The 26633-nt window shown below is 42.6% G+C and overlaps 1 protein-coding gene across 1 annotated transcript in view; it reads left to right on the forward strand.

Moving 5' to 3' along the window:
- Positions 1 to 26633, forward strand: part of LOC147712679 (CMRF35-like molecule 1) — a 213256-nt gene that overhangs the window by 16712 nt on the left and 169911 nt on the right. The window contains exon 2 of the mRNA XM_086923353.1: positions 20264 to 20578. Coding sequence (XP_086779479.1) covers positions 20264 to 20578 — 315 coding nt within the window. The remainder of the gene's footprint in view (positions 1 to 20263; positions 20579 to 26633) is intronic.

The raw sequence follows: 26633 nt of genomic DNA on the forward strand, positions 1-26633 counted from the left end.
AAATGAATGGCTGACAGAACAACATACAAGTCAGCTGCAGTGAACTGCAGGCCAGGGAAGCACTTCCACATGCTGGCATAAAGACAATGTTCAGATTCCCCAATGTTCACTTGTGACATATCAACACGTTATTGTTTATATCACTATATATAATTGAGGCCCTGAAGAAGATGGATAATAATTTCTAGATCCATCGAAACGTGCGTCGGCCAAGAGTGTTTGACATCCCAGAACTCAGCACAAAACTAGAGGAAAGCAATTATCTCCTCTTTACTTGCTTTTTTGAGCTTGATTAGTGGTTCAAGGGGGTGTGTCTGATTGATGAGGTGAGAATGTGGTATGATTGTGGAACGTTTTTGTGGATGGGATATATCTGAAGGGGAAGAGATGTGTTGTATTAATTGCAAATATCAATTAATAGTATCTGTAAAGAACAATTTCTATCATGTTGAGATGACAAGATGTTAAAGTGTTTGATGATATATATCGAGAAATGTACAAGCAAGCAACTATGTTATTGAGAATATTTTTGTATATCATGTGATGTTGAAAGAGGCATAAATATATATTTTGTAACTAATACTTAAAAAAAACCCTTTTATTATTATTAAAAAGCATAAACAAATGAACTAAAAAATTGTCATATGTGTTGAGAGCTAAATTACTTGGTTAGCTTCCCTATATTCTCCAAGTAGAAATGAGAATACGCTAGTAAAAGGAATATAGGTCAGGTGGGAGTTTGTCCTAGTGACTACATTCAACACCAGCCATAGTACATGAATTCACAAAACATAAATCAACAAATTCAATGCACTTCAACTCAATTGTTTAGATAATTTCTATAGCTGGAGGATAAGGTGACCCAAATAACAAGATCATTACTCTCCCACCAAGAGGGAGCATTACCACTGTATCAACATTTTCAGAGATAGTCCTGCAGTCACTGTAATTTGCTCCTAAAATAGACTCCAGCCTTGGAAGAGGAGAGTCTTAAAGAACAAAAAATCAGCCTCTAAGGTGGAAATATCTAAATATGGCACCCCAGCCCACAAAATTTAAATAATGCCCTTTGTCTTTCTTGAATGGCAGACAGCCCCTGTTCGAGATTTGTGTTTGGATCTTCATAATTCCTGATGAATAAAGTGACCATTATTGAGCTTTGTATATTTCGTATTAGTAGTGGCAAAAACTAGTAATCTTTTTTTTCTAAAAACATGTTAAAACAAGCATTTACAATGCAACGGTTTCGCCTTTCAAAAAGTTAGAGCTATTGACAATCTCCATGACAATTTTTTTTTTATGTTTGAAAACTGATGAGTAAATATCATTGTTGCCTGTAATTAATTTAAAAACGTGTCCGACACTGAGGTTCTAAAATGCGGTACATTCCCCCAAAAGTAAACGAACAGCAGTTTCGATGAAAACAGCAAGTCTACGAACTGTGATAAAGATGGCGGTTGCCTGTAATTAATTTAAAAACGTGTCCGACACTGATGTTCTAAAATGCGGTACATTCCCCCAAAAGTAAACGAACAGCAGTTTCGATGAAAACAGCAAGTCTTCAATGTAATAAACACTAAACTAATATGTACACAACAGCCAGGCACTACGGGAATAAACATGGCTTACCTCTAAGACGCGTAATGATACCGGGCAAAGGAATACATGCACGACGGGACACAGAAAGCCTAAAAAACATTAAAAGAAGAGTCAAAATAGCTTAACTCTAAAAAAAAAAGTTACTAAAAATAAATTATAAACACGGTTTATAAGACGCGTAATAAACACCAAAACAAAATGCCGTGACGAAAAAAGGGGCGGGTGATGAAAAAAGGGGGCGGGACTTAAAAAAAGGCATGGGAACGCCCCCGATTCGCGTCCTGAAGGGGAAAGAGTGACGGACAACAATGTCTTCCAATGGCTAGCCTCCATTTATGGAGCTAGCCAATGGTAGACAAAGGCGGGACATAGCCACATAGTGTAGATCAACAGATTTCGCCTGCGCGAACGCTGCTGCGCAGCGGACGCCAGGCGAAACCTAAAAATGTGTCATTTACAATACCAATAGCTCAAACTTTCTTAATGCGAGACCTATTGCATTGCAAATGCTTGTTTAGATTCTTTTTATGAGGAAATTGATCATATCCACCAACTGTGATGTTTTTTAATTGTTTTTACCTTGCTATGGTCATACAATTGATCGAATAAAATTTTACTTACTTTAACCTTTGTTTTTTTCAATGAATATATGTATATTACATAAATATATATCAGTTGTGTGGTAAAGAACCGCATAGTAATAAAACACGTTGTAAAGGTCAAAGTTGTGTATTACACACAGAAAATGCATTCATGGCAACAACTGATACTCCATGGCACCGGACGCAGCACTGAATGAAATACTGGTGAGAGAGGGAGCTTAAAAAATAGCTGTCTTGCAGGAGTAGATTTTTTGACGTGGGAGCTCCTGACTTAGAAAAAAAACTATGACTAGCTTCCGGAGAGGGGTATATGAAACTGATTGGGGTCCCATATTGGCCAATTTATTAGTATAGAAAAGTAACAGGTCCAAGATATCTCAGACCTCTCCGTTTGATTTCAGGAGATGTAATCAAATGTAACTGCAAGCAAGACAAGCGCCTAGGAGGAAAACACTGGCAGAATAAGATGCCACCCAAAGCTAGATGCTGTGTAGGGGAGGGGTGATATATTGGATTGGGAGCGGATTTGTTACTTTGTGTGTTTTCATGTTTCTTTTTCTAAGGCTTTTTGTTCTCTACTCTGTACTATCGCTTTTGTGCTTCAGTAATTTGCAGGTAAACCCTGAAGTACCTCTCGCCTTCCTACGGGTGCAGGCGAGAGTAGGTGCAAACTTAATTTAGTAAAATTTTTAAAAAAAGAGTGACATTTTAACAAAGAAGTGACCCGCTATATATCTGCGGAAAATAGGTTAAGAGGGCCTCGCCATAAACTTGTAACTGACCCCACACATCCAAAATGTCTTTGACAGCCCTGATAAAAGAAGATACCCTCTATACATTAAAACCTACTCTAAGTAGTAAGATACAAGAGACAGAGAGAATAAGAGAAAACAAAGAAACAGCATGTTGTTTTAATTTACAATTTGTTTTGTTCTGATAACAGGTCAGATTTTAAAGGGGCCGCTGCGATAAAATGACCATGCAGGTGTGTACCATTTATCGCTTATGGCTAGAACGTCCGTCATAAGGCCTTGCATGGCACATTTAGTTTTCCCGTTTACTTTAAGTTGTGTTGACACGAGCTAACAAATCCGTTTAAAACCAGCTCGTGTTCCATATAAGCTGCCAGGGGTTCCTGAAGCATGAAATGCAATCGAGCAACTGGCGGGACTCAGGAGGCAATCCGCTTTCCAAACATTCGCGGAGATGTGGAAATGATGTTTTGTTTGACAGCTGTTTGCATGTCAGAGAAGTGTGTGGTTGAACTTCCAGTCTTCAAATGACCGCCCACTGTGGTGTCAAGACCGATTTACATAATTGCTATCTTTAGTGGTTCGGGAAACAGGAGATGGGCTGAAATTGTCTGGGGTGAGTCAACAAAAAGAAAGAAACTTTGTTAACCTTCGTAAAAGTTTATAGTTAGTTAACACATGAGAAATAATTTTCTAAAAAAATCTTTAAAAGAAAGGAAGTGGTGGCAACATGTATGGTTTGCTAGCAAATATATAAAGGGGTACAAACAGAAAAAAATTTCTGTGCACAAACAAACCGGCGTAAGCAAAGACTGAGAGAAAATTCACACGAATTAATTGCAAGTATTTGCAGTGCTACTTCTATTTTTCCATTTCAAGTCCTGAGTATTTGACTAAATTAAGACTGCATCTTTGGCTAGCAGCAAAGAGGCTAGCACTGCTTAAGATGCAACTATTTTGAAATGTAAGTGCGATTCTGTTTAAGTACTTACTTGCTGAAATTGGGGAACTCTGTATTCTCGGAAGCACACAGAACGGAAATGCCAACTATGTGCTTAAATGAGGCAGACATTAAACACGGGACAAGCATCAAAAAATAGAATAATGCGATCAGAAACATCCTAAACGTAGACAGTGCAATAGGACTTACATATCAGTTTTGAGCATACGTTTCTTTCCTATGCTAATTGGCTTTGTGCCTTTGAGCTCCGGAGCACCCGAGTAACACACCAGACCTACAAGACGATTATTTATTTGTTATTTGCAGTTTTATATAGCGCTAACTCGACCAGACGTTAATGGAGCGCTTTACATGAGCACCAGTTACGTAACACAAGGAAGGACACATTCATTTATTTTGGGGGGCGAAGGGGGTGGGGATAGGCGCGGGGAGATTAAGTGATTTGCCCAGAATCACAGGCTGCTCAGGCGACGCCGAGACTCGAAACTGTTTCCCCAGCTCCAAAATCACTAGAATGTTATATTTGATGAATTACCTGTATACACGGCTTATCTGTTGATTTCCATTCTAAACAATTGTATGTATTTTTTAAACGTGTGTTATTGTGTGGCGCTCCGAATGAATAAGTGGCAATATTGCCTGGAGGCTGGAACACGCTTTCATGGACAGTCTCGGGGGGCGGAAGAGCCGAGGTAAATAGAAGTGGAGTGGGTGGGTGTGATGGAGAGAACGGGGCCAGGACGCTGACATTAAAAAGTAAGCATTTATGGTCATCGGAGAGTAGATTTGTACCAACATTTTGGAGCGACCGACTAATGTGATAATATAATTTTTGCACCAGCTGGTTGTTGTAAATGCTATTTTTCACAGAGTGAGCAGTCCAAAAGTTGTTCTTACACATCAGATATCAGTGCAAAACTGACTCACATCTGTGTAAATGATGCAATCTGGTCCCACATTTCCTGGAACCACGCCTGGGTGTGATCCAGTTCTTAAATTACAATTTATGAGGGCAGTAGACCCGAGTTCTCTTTCTCAGCTTCACCTTTAAACCATCTTGTGTGATCCTGGGCAGATGACTCCATCTTTCTGGGCTTCATTGCTTTCATCAACCTCAGTTATAGTGCTTAGAGTCCGCAATCCAAAGAGCGCTACAGAAAAACTGTTCATTTACGTTTACATCTGTGGGCTGGCAGCTGCTGGGGCGGGGTGGGGTGAACCTCCCCCCCCCTCCCCCAGAAGAGCAGGGCAGCACAGACAGGTCAGGCCATGTCCTGTGTGTGCCTCGGGCCCCCTGTGGTTAGGCAGACAGCAGGAGACGGATGTAGCCAGAATCGGTATTTATTTTGATAAAAATTACAAGGAAGCCGTGCATGTGAAGTGCTGGTTCAGCTCGGGACAGGGGTGTTTTTTCAACTCCTTAAAGCCACAGTGTTTCTAAAGAAAGCTATCTCCTGTCTCATTGGCCAACTCGATAATTTTATCTTACTGAAAAGGGAGTCCCTTTTCTTTTGCCAACTCACTTTCTGCCTCTAATTGCACCCAATATTTTTTTTTAAAGTGCTTGTGAACAGCACCGGCGCATCAAATGTATTCGAGCTCGAAATAGCGAGCATCGAGCATTGTGAACAAAATAAACAAGTCAGGTCCCGGGCCGCGCTGTGATTGGCTGACGTCACGGGGGTGTCCCGGGCCGGCAGCCAATCACAGCGCGGCCCGGGAATGACGTCACAGGGGTGTCCCGGGCCGGCAGCCAATCGCAGCGCGGCCCGGGACAAAGGGGCGGGGCTTAAAAAAAGCACCAGAAACGCCCCCGAATCGCGTTTTCAAGAGAAAGCGCGATTGACAGCCTCTGTCTCCCAATGGCTAGCCTCCATTTATGGAGCTAGCCAATGAGAGGCAGAGGCGGGGCCGACATCCCTACTGTAGACAATAGTTTTCGATCTGGGAGGGGCTTTGCCCCTCGCCAGGTCGAAACCTAAAAAGGCAGTCACTGCCCTGAAAATATATGATTTGAATGCACATGTGTGCAATGTAGAGTGGAGACAAGCACAAAGGGTTTGCTATTTGCCTCGGAGCAATAAGCTAAAACATGGCAAAATCTTACGGTACTTTAATGATTTTTTTCAGGTTTTGCACACATACGAGTTTTAAAGAATCTCGCGACCCAAGTACAGATGGGTGGAAGTCTCTTCTCATACTCCGGTGAGAGTTGAACTTCGGTTCCAGCATTTTTATTACCAACAGCTATTGTTGTATTTCATATAGGATCGTCTTTTACCCTTTACCCGTATTACACAGATTATTTACGCAGAGGCCCATGTTGCATATACAAGATGTAAGACTTTGCATCCATTGATTTGGGTAAGAGTCTTTTGAATACGATCAGTCGCACTAACGAGATCACAATAAGGCAAGACTTTATTTTTGAGTTTGTTTTTTTCTAATTTTGCAACTTGCAATTCACCACTGCCCATGGGAGGGTATGTGTTTGCGCCTGACACCCCACTTTAATCTTCACATTTCAACCTTTCATTTTAACATCACTAATTGTTAACAACACATTAGGTACAAACCTGGGTGATCTCTCCTGGGACGAGGCTTTATTTACTTAAAACTTTCTAGTTCATATCACTAAGCACTGGTAGCACGTCAATCTCTACACTTTCAGCTTTCACTGGACTATTTTACATACCGACTCACGTTATAGTCTTTAGAGTGCAAATTCTATATTATGCAGTAGGCTTATATACTGCATTTGTTGTGTTGTCGATTACTGCGGACAAAACCTACATTTGAACAACGCTACATCCGACAGAATTGAATTTTTTTCCCCTGAAGAAGGGTTCAGCCTCGAACCCGAAATGCATTGGGATTGTTAAGTCAAGAATTTCTTGTTCATTTGTATATTTATGTGTAATGTTATGGTATTGATGAATATCATGGTGAAATATTTGCAATGGTGACATTTTACTACTAGTATGTATAGAATACCGGTAGTTGCTGATCTATGTTTCATTGTCAGAATGATGATTCTCATTTGATAAAAAAATTCTTTTTCCTTAGAGCATTCGACTAATTTTTGAATGAATGTGTTCGCAACTTTTACATGAGACATTTTTTTTTCTAAATAGCTGTGCACCGCCTTGGCTGTAGGTACCCCACAGTCTCTTGTGGCAAAACCTTAAGGGAGTCATCACAAGCTACAGTTTATTCTCCAGCTTGGGTCGACATGGGCTGCTGCCATCGAAAAGCATGCTAAAAGTTGCCAACTCCTATTTTCTGTAGTCCAATCTGACGGGCACACCTAAACTTTCTGGTGGCTGTCCTGGAATAGACCACCAGGCGCAAGGGGGAGCTACCACTGATGCCTGCCTTAGAGCCGGGTACAGAGAAGGGGCAACTTTGCACATTATTACAGGACTCTGTAAGTCACAGACCCTCGCATGGATGTGCGAGCTACCACAGCACAATGTGACCTGCCACACAGCCACATCAAATCTGTTTTTATGTCCTTACAGCTACACAAGTGTGCTCAGATCAAATACCAAGTCGGCTACCAATACCTCTCTCCTAATTCCTCCAAACTGCACTACCATCCCATAGGCAGACGTAACCCATACTTTCCCGTCGGACCATCAGCTTTTTCAGAATGCCACCTTGTCCTAGCATTTCACGATCTGCTTTTCCCTGCACTTTCTCAGCGCAGGAAGTTAAAGGCATTTCTCAACCCCTTTTACTTCATTCATAAATAACCCTCCTCTCCTAGATGTCCACATGACATACATAAAACTTTCACCACCTCTCCTTGGAACTTGTTATCCGCTGCCTGTATATTATACCACTTGCTACTTTAATGTTGCTCTAATGATTTTTGTCCAATAAAGTAATTGGAGTCTGTGAGGGACGAAAAATCCTTTACATTGACAATGCCAATAGCTCAGAGCTCGGGCATTGCCGAGACCTATTGGCTTTGTCAATGCTTGTTTTTTTAAGCAATGAGGGAGAATGCCAACATTGTCACTAAAAAATATATCTCATGTGAAATTCTTCATCGTGCCCAAAAATTATGATTAGGCTTTCCTGTTTTCACTTTCTACATTTGGTAAGTTCTGGTGGGGTTTTTCAGTGTTCTCCAACAATTTCAATCCCTTAAAAAACAGTGGTTATCAGTGATTACACATTTGTGCATGATTGAAAACAACAGAAACAGTGATTTTTTCCAGTGTTTATGGAAAGTTTTGCTGTTATTTTTGCTTGCTTTCTGCACTGATTTTGCATGGTATATAGAAAGTGTACGTACTGTGTTTGTGATACTCTTAAGAAATCAAACTTATTGCACATTCACTCTTTCCTTCTCATGGAAACTTTTATCTGTGAAAAGACCCTCTCAGCATTGGCTCTTGAGAAGGGCTATGCCATAACAGCCAGTACACAATTTTCGAACTCTGGCCACTGACACAGCTTTCCTTGCCAATAATGTGCACCTGAAAGATTGCTATTCTATTGGACAGGTTCTGCAACCTATGCGGTGAACTGGGTGAATATAAACTCAGAGTTATTGAAGTAGTCAAAAATGAAGCAGTACTTTTCAAAGTACAGAGAAAATTCCCCTTTACGGAAGGGATCTAGAACTTGTGCAGAGTAACCACAGTGAAGCCTTATTGACTTCAAATGCTATGGTTGGTGATGGGACATTCCTATGCATCATTGCAAGCCATTTCCTATACATTGTAAAATAAAATTCCTGAATTGCTCCTCAACATTTCTCATCTTACCAAGTGGCAAGCACTCAAAAAATGGAACATGGTCTCCATAAGGCCCTTGTTCACAGCAACAGCTGCAAATGGTGACATTGGAATGCTGGACCTCCGGGCTTCTCCATGAAATTTGAAGCCCGGGGCACTCCATTGTTTTCAATGGAGCTTCCAGCATTCCAATGCTCTGATTAATATTCATTTAGGGGATAGTATTAGGTGTTGTTGCGTTTTGTTTTGAATTATGATTCACTGAGCCTATATAACATTTTGTGTACATGCTGACCGTGATTTTTACAGTGTATTTTCTTATTAAAGATGGTGAGTCAGAGATGGCTCACTGATTCTTATAGAACAGACTCACATTGGTCTATTTATTTATTAATTAGGGGCATTTGTAAAGCGCCTGGTGTACGCCTACAGGCGTGTCCCCACGCTATAAAAGTGGGGTAAGCAGTTAACAGCAAGCGCAACCAGCTACCGTCTGAATAGGTAGGTCTTAAGTTTCCTTCTAAACACGGATTCTGATGACTCCAGGCGTATCTCAGACGGAAGGTCATTCCAGTGCTTCGGTGCCAGGAATCTGAACGACCTTCCCCCCATACGCGCTTTCCTAATTCTAGGAATTTTCAGGAGGCCTGTACAGGAGGAGCGCAGAGTCCTTGTGGGCTCATACCTGGTCACCAGACTCTGAAGCGGGGCAGGGGCTTTGCCACCCAGAATCCGGTGACACGTGGCAAGGGCTTTGAATTCCACCCTACTCCTCACAGGCAGCCAGTGCAGAGCCTGAAGTGCTGCCCTAGAGGAAGATCTTCCTGGGAGCCTCAAGATAAGGCGAGCGGCAGCATTTTGCAGTACCTGTAGGCGATTGAGAGCCTTTCCCGTGGCCCCCAGATACAGCAAATTGCCGTAATCTAGGCGTGAGGTGACTAAGGCATGCACCAGCGTCCGACGAGCGGAAGTGGGCAGGAAATCCAAGACCTTTCTCAGAGTTCTTAGGACTCCAAAGCATGTCCCCACCACACGACCAATCTGGGATTCAAAGGCAAGGTTGGTATCTAGCCACATCCCAAGATTCCTGGCTTCCTGGCAGGGAACCGGTGTCTCTCCGAGGCAGGATGGCCACCACGCCGACGTCCACACAGACGGACATCCCCCCACCACGAGCACCTCGGTTTTACTGCCATTAAGTTTCAGGCAGTTGGCGGACATCCAGGCTGCCAGGTCTGTTGCATACTCTGGACTTAAACTAATTTTCAAATTCTTCTTGTTCTTAAGAGAGACCCAATAGGAATGAATTGGAAGCCATACCTTATTTGCGACTCGCAATTTGCGAGTCACAAATAAGGAATATGTAGGAATCGCTATTTTTATAGCGATTCCTACATGCATAGGATTTTGCGAGTCCTTAATTGCAATTCCTTAATATTCACAATTAAGGACTCGCAAAATCCTACCTTGATGCATGTGCCTGTAAGTCCGCTCTACATGGTAATTAGGCCCTATGTACGACCTCAAACCTCTATTTGTTACTATTAATATATGATGAACATAAAAGGTATCTCCAAAGAAAGCAGTGAAGTTCTGAGAGCAGATATTCTAGGCCCTAGTTCCCTGGAGTAGTAACACCTGGCCTTCTGCCATGACATTACGGGTGTTTGGACAAAATGTTTTAAAAAAAATATCAGGATACAGAAATATTGGATATTAAATATTGTGACGTACAAATATCATGATGTGCAAATATAATTGAAAAGAAAATCATTTTTGAGGTAAGTAATATCTTTGTGAATATTATTGATGTTTTTAATAATATTTTTCAACTAGTATGGTGGTTACAATATTGTTATTTTATTATTTTAATGTGTTTAATGTGTTTTAGTTGATATATGAATTTTCTCTGTTACTATTGTCTATGTAAATGTTTAAACTTTTTTCTAAATATAGCTTGTAATTTTAAGACTCTTCAGACTTATCAAGTAAAGAAACCGTAGGGTGAAAAAGTGTGCATGAACTACCGGACAGGCCCATAAGACTAACTACAAAGAGTATGTTGACAGAAGCAAAGAACCATACAGAACGAAAAATGCAGCTCCCTAAAAGTGTAGTGAACACTGAAGAAGTGAATAGGATTAAAACCCATACGGGTCCGGTTATAATTCATTGAGAAACAACCTGCGCGACAAACAAAGGAATAGATGACCGCAAAAGAACGGATATAGGTTTATCAATTCACAAGGAAAATAATGAACCTAGGAAAAATCAACAAGAAGGGGTCTTACAGAAAGGCACTCAAATAAACAGAGGCCCAAGTGACCGGACACTAAGAAGCATAAATTCGTATCTCGCCAACATGATGCAACAATCACCAAGACAATAGCCAGAAAAGACGGAGCCCTGTATGTATCCTCTCCCTCAGTCAAAAACTGAGGAGTAAGCACAACATCTAAATAATTAGATCATACTAACACCACAGTACATATTACAGGGCCTTCAGGATTACCTGAATAGAGGAAAAGTTCTAAGTTTAATGGCAGCAATACCAACTTTAAACCATCTCTCCTGCTCTACTATATATTGTGTTAATCATACAGGGAGATATAAATCAAAATGAACAAACTCTGTCCACCTGGAAGTTACCAGAGACTGTCTCATTAATTTTAAATGTAGCCCAAAGTTCAAAGACTGGGGTATAACACTTTCTAAGCCTGTAAGGCAATGCTACCCCTTACCCTTGTTACCACTGCACAACAATCGATCCTAAACATGCTTTATAACTCCAGTATATTCTGTATTACAAAACACAAGAGGTGACTCAAGAGGCATCGAGTCAGAACTACAAACACAAAGAAAAATCCTGGTTAATTATGGCAGACCCCAGATGGCTTCACATAGGGAATGATTTAATAGAAACAAAGGGAACCAGGTGTCACTAAATCCCTTATCCTGGAACATTGCAGGAGCAAAGCACGAACGCGAGCATAACTCACAACCAGACAAATGGAAAAATTATGACCTAATTGTCCTTCAAGAAACATAGCTGATCACTCCAGTTCAAGTAGCAGGCTACACTCTACACCACGTAAAAGCAACAAGATCCCAACGACATGGCAGGCCAATGGGTGACCTGGCCATTTACATCTCCACAGCATTACATATTACGTCTGTTCAAATGCTGCCACGACATTTGATATTCAATTGATTAACATCAACCTGGGGCACAGTAAAGTAGCAAATACAATCATTCTTATAAATGTTTATGCACATCCAAGGAGTGAGGGAAAAAACGCCCTATTTAACAATCTGACCTCCGTAATAACGGAAATAAGGTTTGAGAATCCATCCTGGCAAATAATAGTAACAGGCGATTTTAATTCTAACCTAATATATACACCAGAGGAAGATAACCACTTAACCGCAGTAAACACAATATGGGCAGTGCAATCCCAAGCACCCCAACCCTTAAATTATATGATTCAAGAGGACGCAAACCAGTGACAGATCTAGAGTACCTAGGCATGAGAGTAATAAATGGTAGAATCCAACAGGACAGACCTCCGAACTTCACATATTATGGTGTGAAGGCACGGTCCATAATGGACAACAGAATACTTACCTTACTGTTGCTCGCATCTAATAAAGGAGTTTTCTATTAAATATACCACTAGAAGTGATCATTCTTATCAGCATCTTAAGCTAATCGCCTCTCCACCAAGTTACATGACGGCCCCTCCAGAGGCCGAACAAATATCAACAACCAATCTGAAGAGCATAAGATGGTCGAGCAACACCCTCCTTTAAATAGCCACCAAAGCAAAGTGACTGATAATAAAACGCGAGCCCCTGTAGGAATCTCTAGTAGCTGCCTGGGTAGCCTTCCTAGCAAACCAGCTAAATGATGCCCCTACACTACTTCACAAGATCAGGTCACACACAGCTTAAATGTCTGGAAAAAAGCTTGGATTATAAGGAATGAATTAAGAGGCACAGTTTGATCCAAAGGGACAATGTTGTGTCTAAACCACTAGGAAAAAAATAAAATCCTCAAGAAGCAGTACAAAAAAGAAATCTGGGAGGACAAGAAAATGCAAACAGATAACTTTTGGTAGAAACTCCTTTTTATTGCAGACCATTCAAATGCCAGAGCTTTGTGGTAGCAGGTAAATAGCCTCACAATATCATTAAAAATATTTAATGTTGCCTGTGTTACAGAGCCAGCCTGGATACTTTACTTAACTAACACCTTTGTGAAAGAGGAACATAGAATGGACGCAGCTACAAGAACCCCTAAACATCCATCAATGATGGATGACAACACAATAACATGCTTAACTACAAGAAGGCCAAGTACCAATATTATCCTTCCGGATTCAAATAGTTCAACTGAATAGGCCGAAACAGTAGGCACATTTATCAAGACAGGGAAAGAGCCATAATATGCCCCGAAAGCAGCAAATTATATAACAACATTTTTTTCAATACAATAAATAGAAGACAAAGTTTTCAAAGTAATAAGTTCAGGCCGAATGGACACTGCCCCAGGTCCAAATGGTATCCTCCAGGTGATTTCTAAATCGGACCCCGATTTTTGAGCATTTCCGTTGTCTCATTTATACAATGAATTGAGCAGTTCAGGCATACTTCCAGAGAGCTGGAGAGGCTCTATAATTAACCATGTATACAAAGGAGGGTCCCGGATAGATCCAGCAAACTACAGAAGGATTGCTTTAATAGACTCGAATCAAAATGCCATGCCTCACTGGTTCTTAAAGACCTGGCAGACTGGTCAGATAATACCAACATAATCATTTTTAACCAGTCTGGATTTCGCAGAGGCTCTGGCCCAATCACAAACATTCTAGCTCTAGGATTAATGGCAGAAAAGATCCTTAGACAGCAGAAAAATCTGCATTTATCTTTCAAGGTGGCATTTGACTGAGTCACTAGAGGAATCTTATGGAACAAACTAAGGCAGTGGGGCCTTCCAGGTCCAACCCTCTGAGCCATAATGCAGCTGTACACAAATACGTGAAAGCAAGTGATTGTAGCAGATGGCACCAGACTCACGAGAAAAATGCACACCGAAGTTGGACTAAAACAAAGTTGCGTTTTAGCCCTCATTTGTGCAGTCTTTTTATCGCTGATCTCTCGTCAAACTTAGACCAGGTAAACTCGCATCCACCATGCCTAGGTCCATTACGACGTACGCACCTATACTATACAGACAATATAGTTCTGTTGAGTTACACAAGAGTAGGTCTTCAAAGAGGGATTAATGAACTGGAACACTTTGCCAAGGAAGACTTATTATAAATAAATATAGCAAAAACAAAAGTCGTGACCATAAGCCATAGTCTCCAAGCACAACAACCACTTAAACTAGGTAACACCAACCTGGAGGCAGTTACAAATTACAAATACCTCGGCTTACATATAGACAACTGACTTAACGTTCAAATACAAAACGATAATCTAACTAAGCTAGGAAATGGGTTGATATATGCCTTTTCCACCATAGCAAAGAGCTTAAATGGTCCATCGTTTAAACCATTATTAGCTGTTATTATAGCAAAACTCTTGCCGACCCTAGCTTACGAAAATGAAGTCCAACATGGTAAAGACGCATTAATCCTTGAAAGACTTCAAATAAAGATATACAAAACAGTATTCAGTTTACCACGGAACTCCTCTCCAGCACAGATCCACCTTCAATTTGGACTACTGCAGCATTATCTATCCAGAAGGTATGCAACAACAAAACTGGAGAGGTGTGGTGCAGCGTCCAGGGCAGCTGACTTGGGAGCACAGGGGTCACGGTTCGATACGCGGCTCCAGTGGCAGCGCAGCTCAGCACCATGTGACTCTGGGCAATAGTTCACTTAATTTCCACAACAGCCCCCAGTGCCCTGAAACCCGTAAGGGTGAATAGTTCGCGCTTTACAAATATGGATTTACAAAATCTGGTCAAATCGTCAGAATCCACTCAATACTTTTATCTGGAAGGCACAGGAAAATGATCTTCGATCAGCCTACAACAAGCACTTGTGTCATAAATAAAGTCAACGAATGACAGATCTTTGGCAACAGAACCTACTGTATTGGACATTTCAACAAACACTGCATAAAGTGACAAAAAGCACTCGCTAATTGAAGATAAAATCATATTTGCCAAGCGCTTCCATGCGTGGATGGTATTGCACTTGTATTCGGTACTACAACTTGAGCATAACAAACTCCCTATATTTAAAAAGAACGCTACTAGCAATACGTCTTGGGTCACTACTGACTAATGCTGATCAACCAGCCTGGGAATATATTGGGCCATTGTCTTGCACCTTTTGTGGTACAGCACAGTAGGACTTTGTTAATTTAATCTGCATATGTCCTGTTTTAAAACCAAATCGACTTTTAGTGCTAAAAAAACTCAAAACGCAAGGGGCATTCACACCTGCAGGTCTGCTATACTAAAGTGTCTTGATCCGAAGGATCCACAGCATAACTGCAAATGGGTAAATTTTTGACTTCTGAACGAGAGACTAAACTGAAAAAATATCTCGCCACACACCAATATGGTGTGAAAAGTACAAAAGCACTTTATGTCAAAAAATGTTTTTTAAATACTGTCTCTTTCTCCTGTGAGCAAGGGTACAGCCGGTGCCCGAAACGCTTTTGACGAGGCTTGCACCCTTTTATCACAAATCACTTTACGATTTCAAGACTGGCTCTGGCGTTTGATTGAGTGGTCCACGTACCTGTCGGCGCTGCACGCGCACTTGGAGACAAGTTGGAGTGTGTATATATATATATATAGATATATATATATATATACACACACACACATACAGACACATACACACACACATATATATATATATATATATATATATATATATATATATATATATATATATATATATATATATATATATATATATATATATATACACAAACACACAAATGTATATATATCGATCTCTGGCTTCGAGAAACAGACTTTTGAGCGAGTAAAGTATAATACAGCAATTGCAAGGGTTCGATGGGCCCGGTGCCACAGTACCAGCTGCACCAATGCCAGCTCCTCACCTGGATTCAGTCAGGTATGGTACATATTCAGATGTAAATGGGGGAGGGGGGGCCCAGCACCTCGCAGCAATGCAATTGCCATGCTGCCCAAGATCAGGCAGTTACCTAGAGTGAACTCTGCGTTTTGATTGGCCGCAGAGCATTAACGTACCATGGCCACTCTCCACTGGATAATAGAGTTGGCAAAACGCTCCAAAAAAAATAGACAAAGGACAATAACTGTCAAATAAGGTGTGCTTCCACGCCAACGAGGCCTCAAATACTGTACCGTTTTATTCTCCAGATGTTATTCGCCATCTTGACCACAAATTACATTATTCTCGGCCCCCTAGAGGAGTCTGCGCGGGGTGGCGGGATCTGACCAGTGAGGTTGGTACAGTTAGGAGACATATTACAAATTAAAGTATCCGGTTTCAAAAAGAGTTTTCTTTCCGCTTGGTGAGTTTACATACTAGCTTGTGTACTCGAAACGAGCGCGGTCTTCCGGTCGAGTTTGTGCTATATAAAACTGGAGGGGTGGGGGGGCATGGGAGTTGCATAATACACATGACAATCCCTGGAGCACATGAGCCACTATGTATGCGACATCTGTTTGGCATGTTTGTGTCCCATCTGTGATGACTGCGCGGTACCTGTCACATGTCTGAGAAGTATGCACACATACTGCCCATGCCAAACTCCCCAATAAAGCCAGAAGTTCTCGAACGTAAGAGGACCTTACCTTAAATTCTTATAGAAGCACAATATACGATCGCTTCTGTCTCTAACCAATTTCAATATCTGAACGCAGAGAAGGTAAAATAATAATGCTGCTTTAAAAGTACGGTCTAGGAGGCTGACCTTCTAAGTATATCTTGCGATTGGTTAGAAAAAACACATAACCGCCCGATAAAGCCGGATCACCAATCCTCAACGCAGTTGCTCCTGCCCCTGATAGACTGCTCGTTTGCTCCGGAAAACAGACAACACACAAACGCGCGTAGGCTGGTGTTTTTGGCTTTTTGTTGTGGCTTTGCACATTGTGTGATCTGAGGATTGGAAGAGCAGTCTAGAGCCGTATGTGCTGAAAAAAAATGTTCTTGGGAAAGCCGGTGGGCTTGTGTTTTCCCAGCCGGCAGCAGTAATGTTAGCAGAACAGCGTGGATTAGATTTACAGCAGGGACAGCGGGTTGGCTGTGTGAGGTGCCAGTGTTGTGTAATCCGTTTCTCTTCACTTTAGGATAGATAGTGGGAGAGAGAGAGAGTTATGCGTGCAGTTTATCTCTTTACTTGGACAGAATTGCTTTGTAATAAAGTGTCTCAGAGTGTCACACATAAGGAAGCTTATATCACTCATACACACACTAGAAATTTAAATCTCACACATGACCATTCTAACAATTAAAACAATGTAAACAAGTTAAATAAGATGACACGGCCTGGCGGCCGTGAAACTGAAAGCACGGCCAGCAGGCCGTGAAAGCCTTTGATGCAGCAGGGGGTGGAGCAGGAAGAGCTGCTGGCGGCACAAGTTAAATAAGGAGACACGGCCTGGCGTCCGTGAAACTGAAAGCACAGCCGGCCGTGAAAGCCTTTGATGCAGCAGGGGGTTTAGCTGGAAGAGCTGCTGGCGGCACCAAGCTGGGCAACAGATGGGTGGCGATTTGATGCTGTGCACGCGCATTTTAACTCATTGCGCTTGCGCATTGAGCTAAAAGCGCACATGCACTGCATCAAATCGCCAGTCTAGTTAAACTCTTGTTTAAGCCCCTATAGTCTCGCTCCGCTCAATGCGCATGCACATTGACAGGCGAGACCTAAAAAGATAGGGTACATAAGGCGCCGGGCTTGGCATCCTAGGAAGGCACTACTAGCCAGGCGGATATCAGGCTCAACATTGTCCTCTACCAACGCAAAGGCTGAGGCCTACCCAAAGTAATGTAACTGCTGACAGCGAGCTGGTCTGCACATGCTTTTGCTGGTAAAATAAGCTGGCCACCATGCTTTGAGGCACATACATGCAAAGCATGCAATATTCCTCACAAATCGGTGCACAGCAAAGGCATCACATGCTAGACTTCCCAGTGGGCCTTCTCCCGCATCAGTGGACACAATGCAATTCACTGAATGGATAGGACGCCAAGCATCGGTGGTTGATAATAAAGCAGGAAGTGTTTTACAATAAGAAAGAGATAGGAATGCTAAAGTGGAATGTGTCTGCCTAGAGCATCTAATTCTTCCTGCTTCTCCATGGGACAAAATATACATGCACCCATTCACCTACGAAATATTCTGAAGTTAGGGAACATTTACTCAAATCAAGTCATGAAGCTTTATTCGGTGCATAAAAAATGACCATAAAAGCACAAAACACACATTGCATAATAATTACAGTGGTTTACAGAATGGGGAGACTATCAAAATATAACAGACACAATAGTTTAAAAACACATACTTTTCCTGGCCTTAATAGGGTGAATTAAAAACGTAGCAGTTAAAAAACAGACATCGACATGTTGCAGGTTAAAAATAAGACTCATAACCTTGAATAACTGTGCGTACACCATATTTAAGAAACATAGGTTTTAAATAGGTTGTACGGAAATTCATATACAGTTTACAGATCAAAAGAAAGTGCAAAGTGCTTTGTTTGGATACACCATCACACATACATGGCCCCTGCGGATATTTCTTAAGAGTTGGCAGAGCTACTAAGTGATGTGCAACACAAAACCTCAGTCTGGTTAGCACAAACTTGTGTGATGGCCTTGTCACCCAGATTAAATAGGTGGGAAAACCTTCAACAATAGTATAACTATTGTAAAATGTGACAGTAGATAAAGATCCGTTAGCAACAGCTCGCTTTCCCACAGAGAAGGCCAAAAATTTGGATTTCAGCTCAGACTTTGAAATTAACATTTACTCATATTAATGATGGCCAATATGCAAACGAAGAATAAAAGAGGTGGTTCTCGACAACAGGACATTACATCAATATGTTCTCTTATGAGGAGCAGACAAGGAAATACCACAAATGGCTCATAATACAAGTGAATCCCCCACGCCACACAGTTCGCATTTTTTCCTCATCCTGGAGCTGTGAGGGGAAGACTCGTGCTGGTACTATTTCCCTCAGCTAGACTATCACCCCCAAGGCGCCAGAATCAGTAGTAGTGGGTTGAAAGCCACGCAGCACAGGCCAGTAGTATAACATGAACAGAAAACTGCACATTCTGAAGACATTTGGTATGAGCTGTGCAGCCTAGTTCACTGGCGCTGATAATTAATGCACCAGGGAATCTTTCCACCAGGGTCAGTATTCTGATCAATGTGTGCCGGCAAGATCAACATTTGTAACCTATCTGCAGAGCCTCTTGTGGCACAACCAGTGATCTCCTCGCCTATGCCGCCTACTGATCTCGGCTCATGCCCGGCTGGATCGCAAGCAGCATCTACCATTTCGTCCCAATTCAATGCCGGCCCATCTCACTCAACCTACGTACCTACCTGTTGATCCATACTTAACTCGAATGTCCTGAACCACTGAGTCACAATTTTTTGTTGGTGGCTGGAAGCCTCCTTTAGGGCCCATCCCAGTGAGGGTTGTTTTATTTAAAAATTATAGTGACAATTTCTTGTCCGTTTGTCCCGCATTAAAAAGTAAGCACTGATGAAAGGAAGTGGGTGAGAAGATAATGGTGCCTTTGCTAAGCACAACACTGATAACAAGTATGTTCTGCAGAGGCCTCAGTTTGCAAATGCACTCCAAATTGCAGTATAGAATACTCTAAAAACCCATGAGCTGGCATTGCGTAGAATTGATGTGCTCCCACTAGACTGACCAACGTCTTTAATGCAAAAATGTTTGGATAATTGTACACGTTTTCCACCTCTATTTTGCACAACACTGCATTCGGTGAAATGTTTAGGAACATTTAAGAACAATAAAGGAACTCACCTGTGCAAATTTAGGAATAATCATGGATGTCGGCAGTATGATGCTCTATGGCTGCTGTGCACTTAAACGTGTCGGATTATTGTCTGTGCAGTCTATAAATACCTATATTGGAGCCGGTGCATTAGAATGGCGGCGTTGGTCTGAACTTTTGGATAGTACAGAAGACAGTTTTTAATCTGACTACCTGAAGAACATTGCCTGTCTTTTTAAAATTCTTCCCTCTTAACTGATTTTGGTTATAATGAGTTTATCTTTTAATGGGGGTCTCTTTTGCAGATGATAATATGGAAAGATTTTCAGGGCTATATAACCTTCTTAAATTTGTCTCCCTTTTTATTAACTATTTACAAGTGATGGTCTCTTTGTTTTTTTTATAAACCATTGTCTGCTTTGAATCTATACCATGTTTTATAAGGTTGTATGGTACTATCTTTTTAAAAAACTCATTATTGTACATGTATTTGTATATTGGTTTTATTTGTAATGTACTTTTATGGTTGTAAAATACAAAATAAAGTATTTTGATGATGATGATGATGATGTAATAATCATGTCGTCTTTTGAATCCACAGATTGCTTAACAATCGAGGAGAAGCAGTACACTGGCAATAAAGGCAGCCCCATCAATGTTAAGTGCGACTATGATCCCGCGTACAAAGAGTATGTCAAATATTGGTGTAAAGGTTACTACCGCGCATCCTGCACGATACTACGTTACACTTCACAAACACCTGGTGGTGACATTATAATAAATGACCAAGCAACAGATGGAAAGATGACTGTCACCATGGAGAAGCTCAGAAGTGAAGACACTGGTTGGTACTGGTGCGGCATTGAAAGGAGCAACCTTCTCGACATCATGGACTACACCTACCTCACCGTGGCTGGTGAGTGACATTAGGAGTGACCCTTCAACCTACCTTTTCAATAGGAAACTGAAAAGACAACATTCTTCTGTCTGAATTCGTCATTCCTTTTGTGTTATGTTTTAGTGCATGCCTCTAGTTTTAGCTCAAGATGTTAAAAAACGGTGGGATATGATGACACAGCTGTTTGCTCAAGAGTTTTCAAAATACATCCAATTTGAGTCAAACTACACCTCTAGGCCACCCACAAATGCCACACACATCTCCAGGGCTAGACCCACAGTGTAGGACACAGTGAAAAGCAGCGGCGGTTGCCACTAACAAAGGGAGGTGAGGCGGGTGGGGAGAGCGCAGGGGTAGGAGCGATCTTGGGTGGGAGATGGTGGAATGACAGGCTAATAATATTTTGTTTTAATTACCTGACACCGGTCCCGCGTTGGGTCGCTACTGCTGACCTCTTCCTGGGTTACAGCAGCCCCTGGGACAGACTCCCAGCCAATCTGAGTGGGCTGAAAGGATGCCCTGCTCAGACTAGGGAGTCTGTGGGGTTTCTCCAGACTGCTGATGAAAGCGGCCGGCTGATGAAACTTAAGTGCACATGTGTGTTTTGGTCAGCCTGAGATGGCCGACTAATCACACATCAGTACTTCGGGAGTTGCACATGCACTCCTCCTGCACTCTTCCATGCCGCCCCTCCATGCACAAGCTGGCAAACAAAAAATAAAACAATGCTAGGGCATAATTTTATTTTTCGTTTCCTGGCTCTGCACCAGGTAGTGGGGCGACGCTCCTCCCCCATTGCAGAGGAGCCACCACTGGCAACAAGCCTCCTTATTTCGAGAACCTAAGGCTTCTTTTAGAGCTCGATGGACAGCGAAACCCTTAGATATTCCGTCAAATCAGCACTCAGGGGATGCATCCAAACTTATTATAGTCACTGGTGTAATTTGTTTCCCCAGGGTTCTTTTGTTGACTCTCTGCACTCACTCATATAATACAAGGCTGGTATGGACACATTTTCCAGGGCTGCTGGTAACTCCCAGTCCACAACTAGCTAGCTCTAGATCACTACTGCATCATTCCTTGACCTTCATACTTCAGTTTCTAGTCATCATTACACTGTTCCTTTTTTATAGAGTTGAACATCCTGTCTTCGTCTCTGAACAATTAGGTGTTTTTATTTCCTGCTTTCCATATTTTCTTCTGAAAATTAATCCACTCCACCCCAGTTCTGTACCCTTTGCCACTGTGCATTTCCCCTCAGTGTGCTACTAAGGGAAGCAAGGCTCTTACTCTCCTGGCCGCTGCCGCATACACCATAGGCTGAAGGGGCAATTGTATGTCATGAATATTAATTAATTCAGTCAGGTCGAATGTTTGGAGTTTGCAGATGAACAATGTCAATCCAGATACGAACAAAGTCTTAAAATTGTATTTATATAGTGCAAATCTGATCCAGTCGAAATTTCCCACTAGTTTGTAACCCAGGTCAATGTGGCAACTTCGTATAAACCAACCTCCGGTTAGCAGTGTCTAGACTGAAATTCATCATGAGCTGTTGGTTTGTACGGGTGTACGAAGATGGCCAACTTTACTAATGCCAATTTTGGGAGTTTTTCTTACAATCTTAAACTTTACAAGCTTCACACAGGTCATAATGCACGTACCATTGATATTATTTTGCTTTAATATTAATTTATATTTTTTTATCTGTTTAACTACTTTAAATATTTTCATTGTATTGTACACTATTTTCTATGTGGAGTTTGTTTAAGCCCCTACCTCCATTTATTTGATATATTTATATATTTTTCATGGGAGAGTGTTGTAATACCAGTGGTTGGCCATGTGTACTACTTGGTGTACAACAAAGTGTATGTTTCTACAAAAGTGTAAGTACTACTACAGTTAAATTATTTAAAAAAGTAAAAATTAGGAACAAGTTTATATAATTGCTAAATCGATATACAAAAATAGTACATATAATGTTTATATTGTCACTATTTAAAAAAATGTCTTTAATTTAACACTATTTCCTAGGGGGGTTTATTTTAAGTCCCTACCAGCATTCCTTTCTAATTGTTTGAAATATGAATACATTTCTAATAATGTCAAATGTTATGTTAGGGTGTCTTATATAGCGCAACAGCTGCCCCAGCAACAGGGCGTCCCGGCGCTCAAAGAAAACCAACAGATTGCAGATTGACACCAGCTAGTCAGTGGGGAAGAGCAGAGTCTTAATGGCCTTCCTGAATTCAAGATAATTCTCAAGGCCACGAATATGCACAGGGAGAGTGTTCCAGAGTGCGGCAGCTCTATCACGAAAAGAGTGGCCACCAGCCCGCACTCTGCGTATTCTGGGGACCACTACCAGGTGCTGACCCTCTGACCGAAGGGGACGTGAAGGGACATACGGTGAAAGCAAATTAGCCAAAATAGGCGGGGAGGCAAATTTCAAGGCCTTAAAAGAGATGCACAAAGCCTTGAATTCAATGCGCCTGGCCACCAGTAGCCAATGAAGGCCACAGATAGCACTCGACACAGAGCAGGACTTGCACAGACCTAACAATGTTCTGACTGCCACATTTTGTGTCCTTTGCAGCCTCTGAACCTCTGCTTTATTGGACCCCAAATAGAGGGAGCAGGGATAATCCAATCTAGACAATACCATAGCCTGAACAGTGATCTGGCTAGTGGAGGCATCAAAGAGGCTCATTAGCGGCCTGAGCCCCCGTAAAAGTCTAAAGCAGGTACCTGCAATATTTTTGGTTTGGACTTGGTAGTTTAAAGAGGTGTCGAGCCAGACCCCCAAGTTCTTAACCACTTGCTTGGGGGCAGGGGGCGTGCCGAGACTAGCTGGCCATCAGAGGTCACTCCACAGACCATGGTCTCTGGCGACCACCAAAACCTCTGATTTGTTGGAATTTAATTGGAGGCAGTGAGCAGTCATCCACTCGGCCACTGCCGCAAGATCGCTCTGAAACTTAAGGGTGTCTTGCTCGATGTTATTGGAGAGCGCCACCACTAACTGAGTGCCGCCGCATACGAGACCATGGTCAGGCCCCTACTCAAGGCTACAGCAGCCAACGGTTGAACATAGATATTAAATAGTAGGGGGCTAAGGGAGGAACCCTGTGGCACCCCTTGCTTGATACCATATTCCCTGGACATAAACAGGGGAGCTGATACTGAGAAAGACCTCTCATGAAGGAATGAGGCAAGCCACTCCAAAGCCTGACCCATAATTCCTACCTCCTCCAGACGACGTAGCAGAATGTCATGGGATACGGTATTGAACGCTGCGCTTAAGTCCAGAAGGATCAGAGCCGTGGTTTGACCACCCTCCAAGGCTGACCAAAGATGTTCTGTCACAGCCAGAAGAGCAGACTCCGTGCTGTGGCCGGGTCTAAAGCCATATTGAGAGGGGTCCAGTATGTTGTTAAGAGTAAGATGGTCTGACAGGAGAGAGTTCACATACGCCTTTGTAATCTTAGCTGCCCAGGGTAGCAGAGAGATAGGCCGATAGTTTTCTGCTTTGGTAGGATCCAGAACAGGCTTTTTGAGCAAAGGTATAACTTTGGCCTGTTTCCATACTCTGGGCACAGTAGCAATACTAAGGGAATTATTGATAACCTGCATCAAAGAGGGTAAAATGGTTGACAATACCTTCCTGAATTGGTCATGTTTAAGAGAGTCAGCAGGAGAGCCCGAGTTAATCCTACCACACAGCAATCGCAGCTGCTCGACTGAAATCGGAGAAAAGGAGTGGAGAGAATTTAGCTGCTGACCACACAATACCGCCGGCGCATTGGCGTGAATGGTCGGGAAGGAGCTGTAAATATCTTCTACCTTTTTAACAAAACAGGTGGCCAGCTCCTCACACTGTTTATTGGACTTGATAGTGGACCCAGTTGCGTTTTGCCGAGATTGCAGACTAGCAAGTATGGCAAACATGCTCTTAGCGTGATTGGTGCTTTCGGGGGTCTGGTTAGAGAGAAAAGCTGCGCAGGTCAAATAAATAGCTTTATGGTATTTTTTAATTGCTGCCCTATAGATATCCTTAGCTGTCTTGCAAAAATCCTTTCTCCAGATCCGCTCCAGCTTCTTACATCCTTTGCGCATGAGAGCGAGGTCCTCATTGTAACAAGGCTTTGTTTCAGTTTCACGACCGCCTGACCATTTCATAGGGATGAGGTTGTCTAATGGGCACCTGATCCATTCAGAGAACAGCCCATAAGCCTCATTAATATCATCCGGCAGATCGGGCCGAGTGGCCAAAAGGCCCACCTCAAATTGATCCCAATCCAATTTGTACCAGGGACGCTTCAATAGAGTCAACCGACCATAGGACTGGGCGGGAATGACTCCATGCAGTGACATAGAGACCAAGAAATGGTCCATCCAACCCATCCTGGCCGGAGCACATGTAGTGATATGGGAGATGTTGATGAAGACTGGGTCCAATAAGTGGCCTGCAGTATGCTTGGCCCCTGTGACCAACTGTCGCAGTTGACATGCTGCCAGGTCGGTTACAAAACTCGCTATTTCGGTGTCCTGAACATTCTCTAAGTGAAGGTTCAGGTCTCCCAACACAGTGAAATTAGCGATATTAACTGCTAGTGTGTTAACCATGTCTACCAGGGCCTCTCTACAACCTAGGGAGGGTCCCAGGGGTCGGTACACAAGAAGTCCCGACATGGTGTAATTAGGGCTCAGGGTAATCTTGAAATAGGCACTGTCGCAGCCAAAAATCAACTGTTTGGTGAAGGAGCAAGGATAGCATGATCTATAGATTATCTCAAACCCCCCCTCTCTAGATGCTCTATTCACTATTAAAATCCTGTAGCCCGCAGGGAGCGCCAATTTGGGTTCAGCTGTAGTGGCATCAGACAGCCATGTTTCTGTAAGAAAGAGAACATCCCGCGATGCCTCCTACAGCAAGTCAAAAATATTGGTGTGATGTTTGACTAGAGAGCGGCAATTCAAACTGAGAAAGCTCGTATGCTGTTTGGGCTTAGGTGGGCAATGGCACATAGGGACAGTGTATAAGGCTTGAAAGCCACATTTCAAGCAACAGAAAGGGCCTTCAGCAGTGAGCCCAACTGCCAGCTTGCATCCTCCTACCGGGATCCTCATCTTAAGCAGGGCTTCCCGAGCATAAGTGATGAGACCCCTCTTAGGGGAGGCAGCATGAATGGCGACTGTCGTTGTCCTGGCGCGGACGGGCGCAGATGGGCTTGCCTTTGGCGAGCCTTCGGTGAGCCGCTGGTGTGCCCGCTGCGTGCGTTCGCTGTGCGGCAGCGCCATGGTGCTCTTTTTATGGGGTGCAGCCGGAATCTGCCCAAGACTAGACCGCCACCCCAAAATGGCCGCCAAACTGGGGCCACAGGAAGAAAATATAATACGCATAGGCAAAGTCCATAGGTCTGGTCTATAACTGTAGAGGGCTTTGGGAGTTGAGTACTGACAAACCTAATCACAGTCCCAGCTGTAAGTGGATGGGAATTATTGATTTTTTGGGTATTGGTGGGTATTGCTAGAGCTAGATGGCAGAGAGGCTGAAAAGAAACTGGTAATACCAAGGGGGGAAGGAGAGAGAAACCTGTTGCAGAAGAGAAGGATGAGAATTGATGTTAAAAGAGGAGATGAAAAGGTGAGACCGGGGAACATCCATTATGAGGCGGTCTTTAAACCGCAATGCCATTACAATGCTGCTTTTACAACGCAAGTCATTACCATGACTTGCGCTGGAGGGCGCTCTACGCTAAGGAATAGTAGATTTACTATTCCAACACCTTCCCTACTGTACGTAGGCTGGAGTTGGAATAGTAAATGATACTATTCCTCAGTCCAGCACACTACAGCGCAAGTTGTGGTAATGACTTGCGTTGTAAAACCAGCGTTGTAATGGTAGTGCAGTGTAAAGACAGCGTAGTAACGTCATACATCCGGTGAGACCTAAGGCAGAAGTGAGTGTGTCAAGTAGGGGCAGGGACAGAGAAGTAGTGGACGGTGCACAGTAGAGTTCACAGTAAAATGAGAATTGGGGTGCAGGAGAGAAAGATGTGTGACACCT

The sequence above is a fragment of the Lissotriton vulgaris genome, chromosome 5 (assembly GCF_964263255.1).
Source record: "Lissotriton vulgaris chromosome 5, aLisVul1.2, whole genome shotgun sequence".
Taxonomy (NCBI): domain Eukaryota; kingdom Metazoa; phylum Chordata; class Amphibia; order Caudata; family Salamandridae; genus Lissotriton; species Lissotriton vulgaris.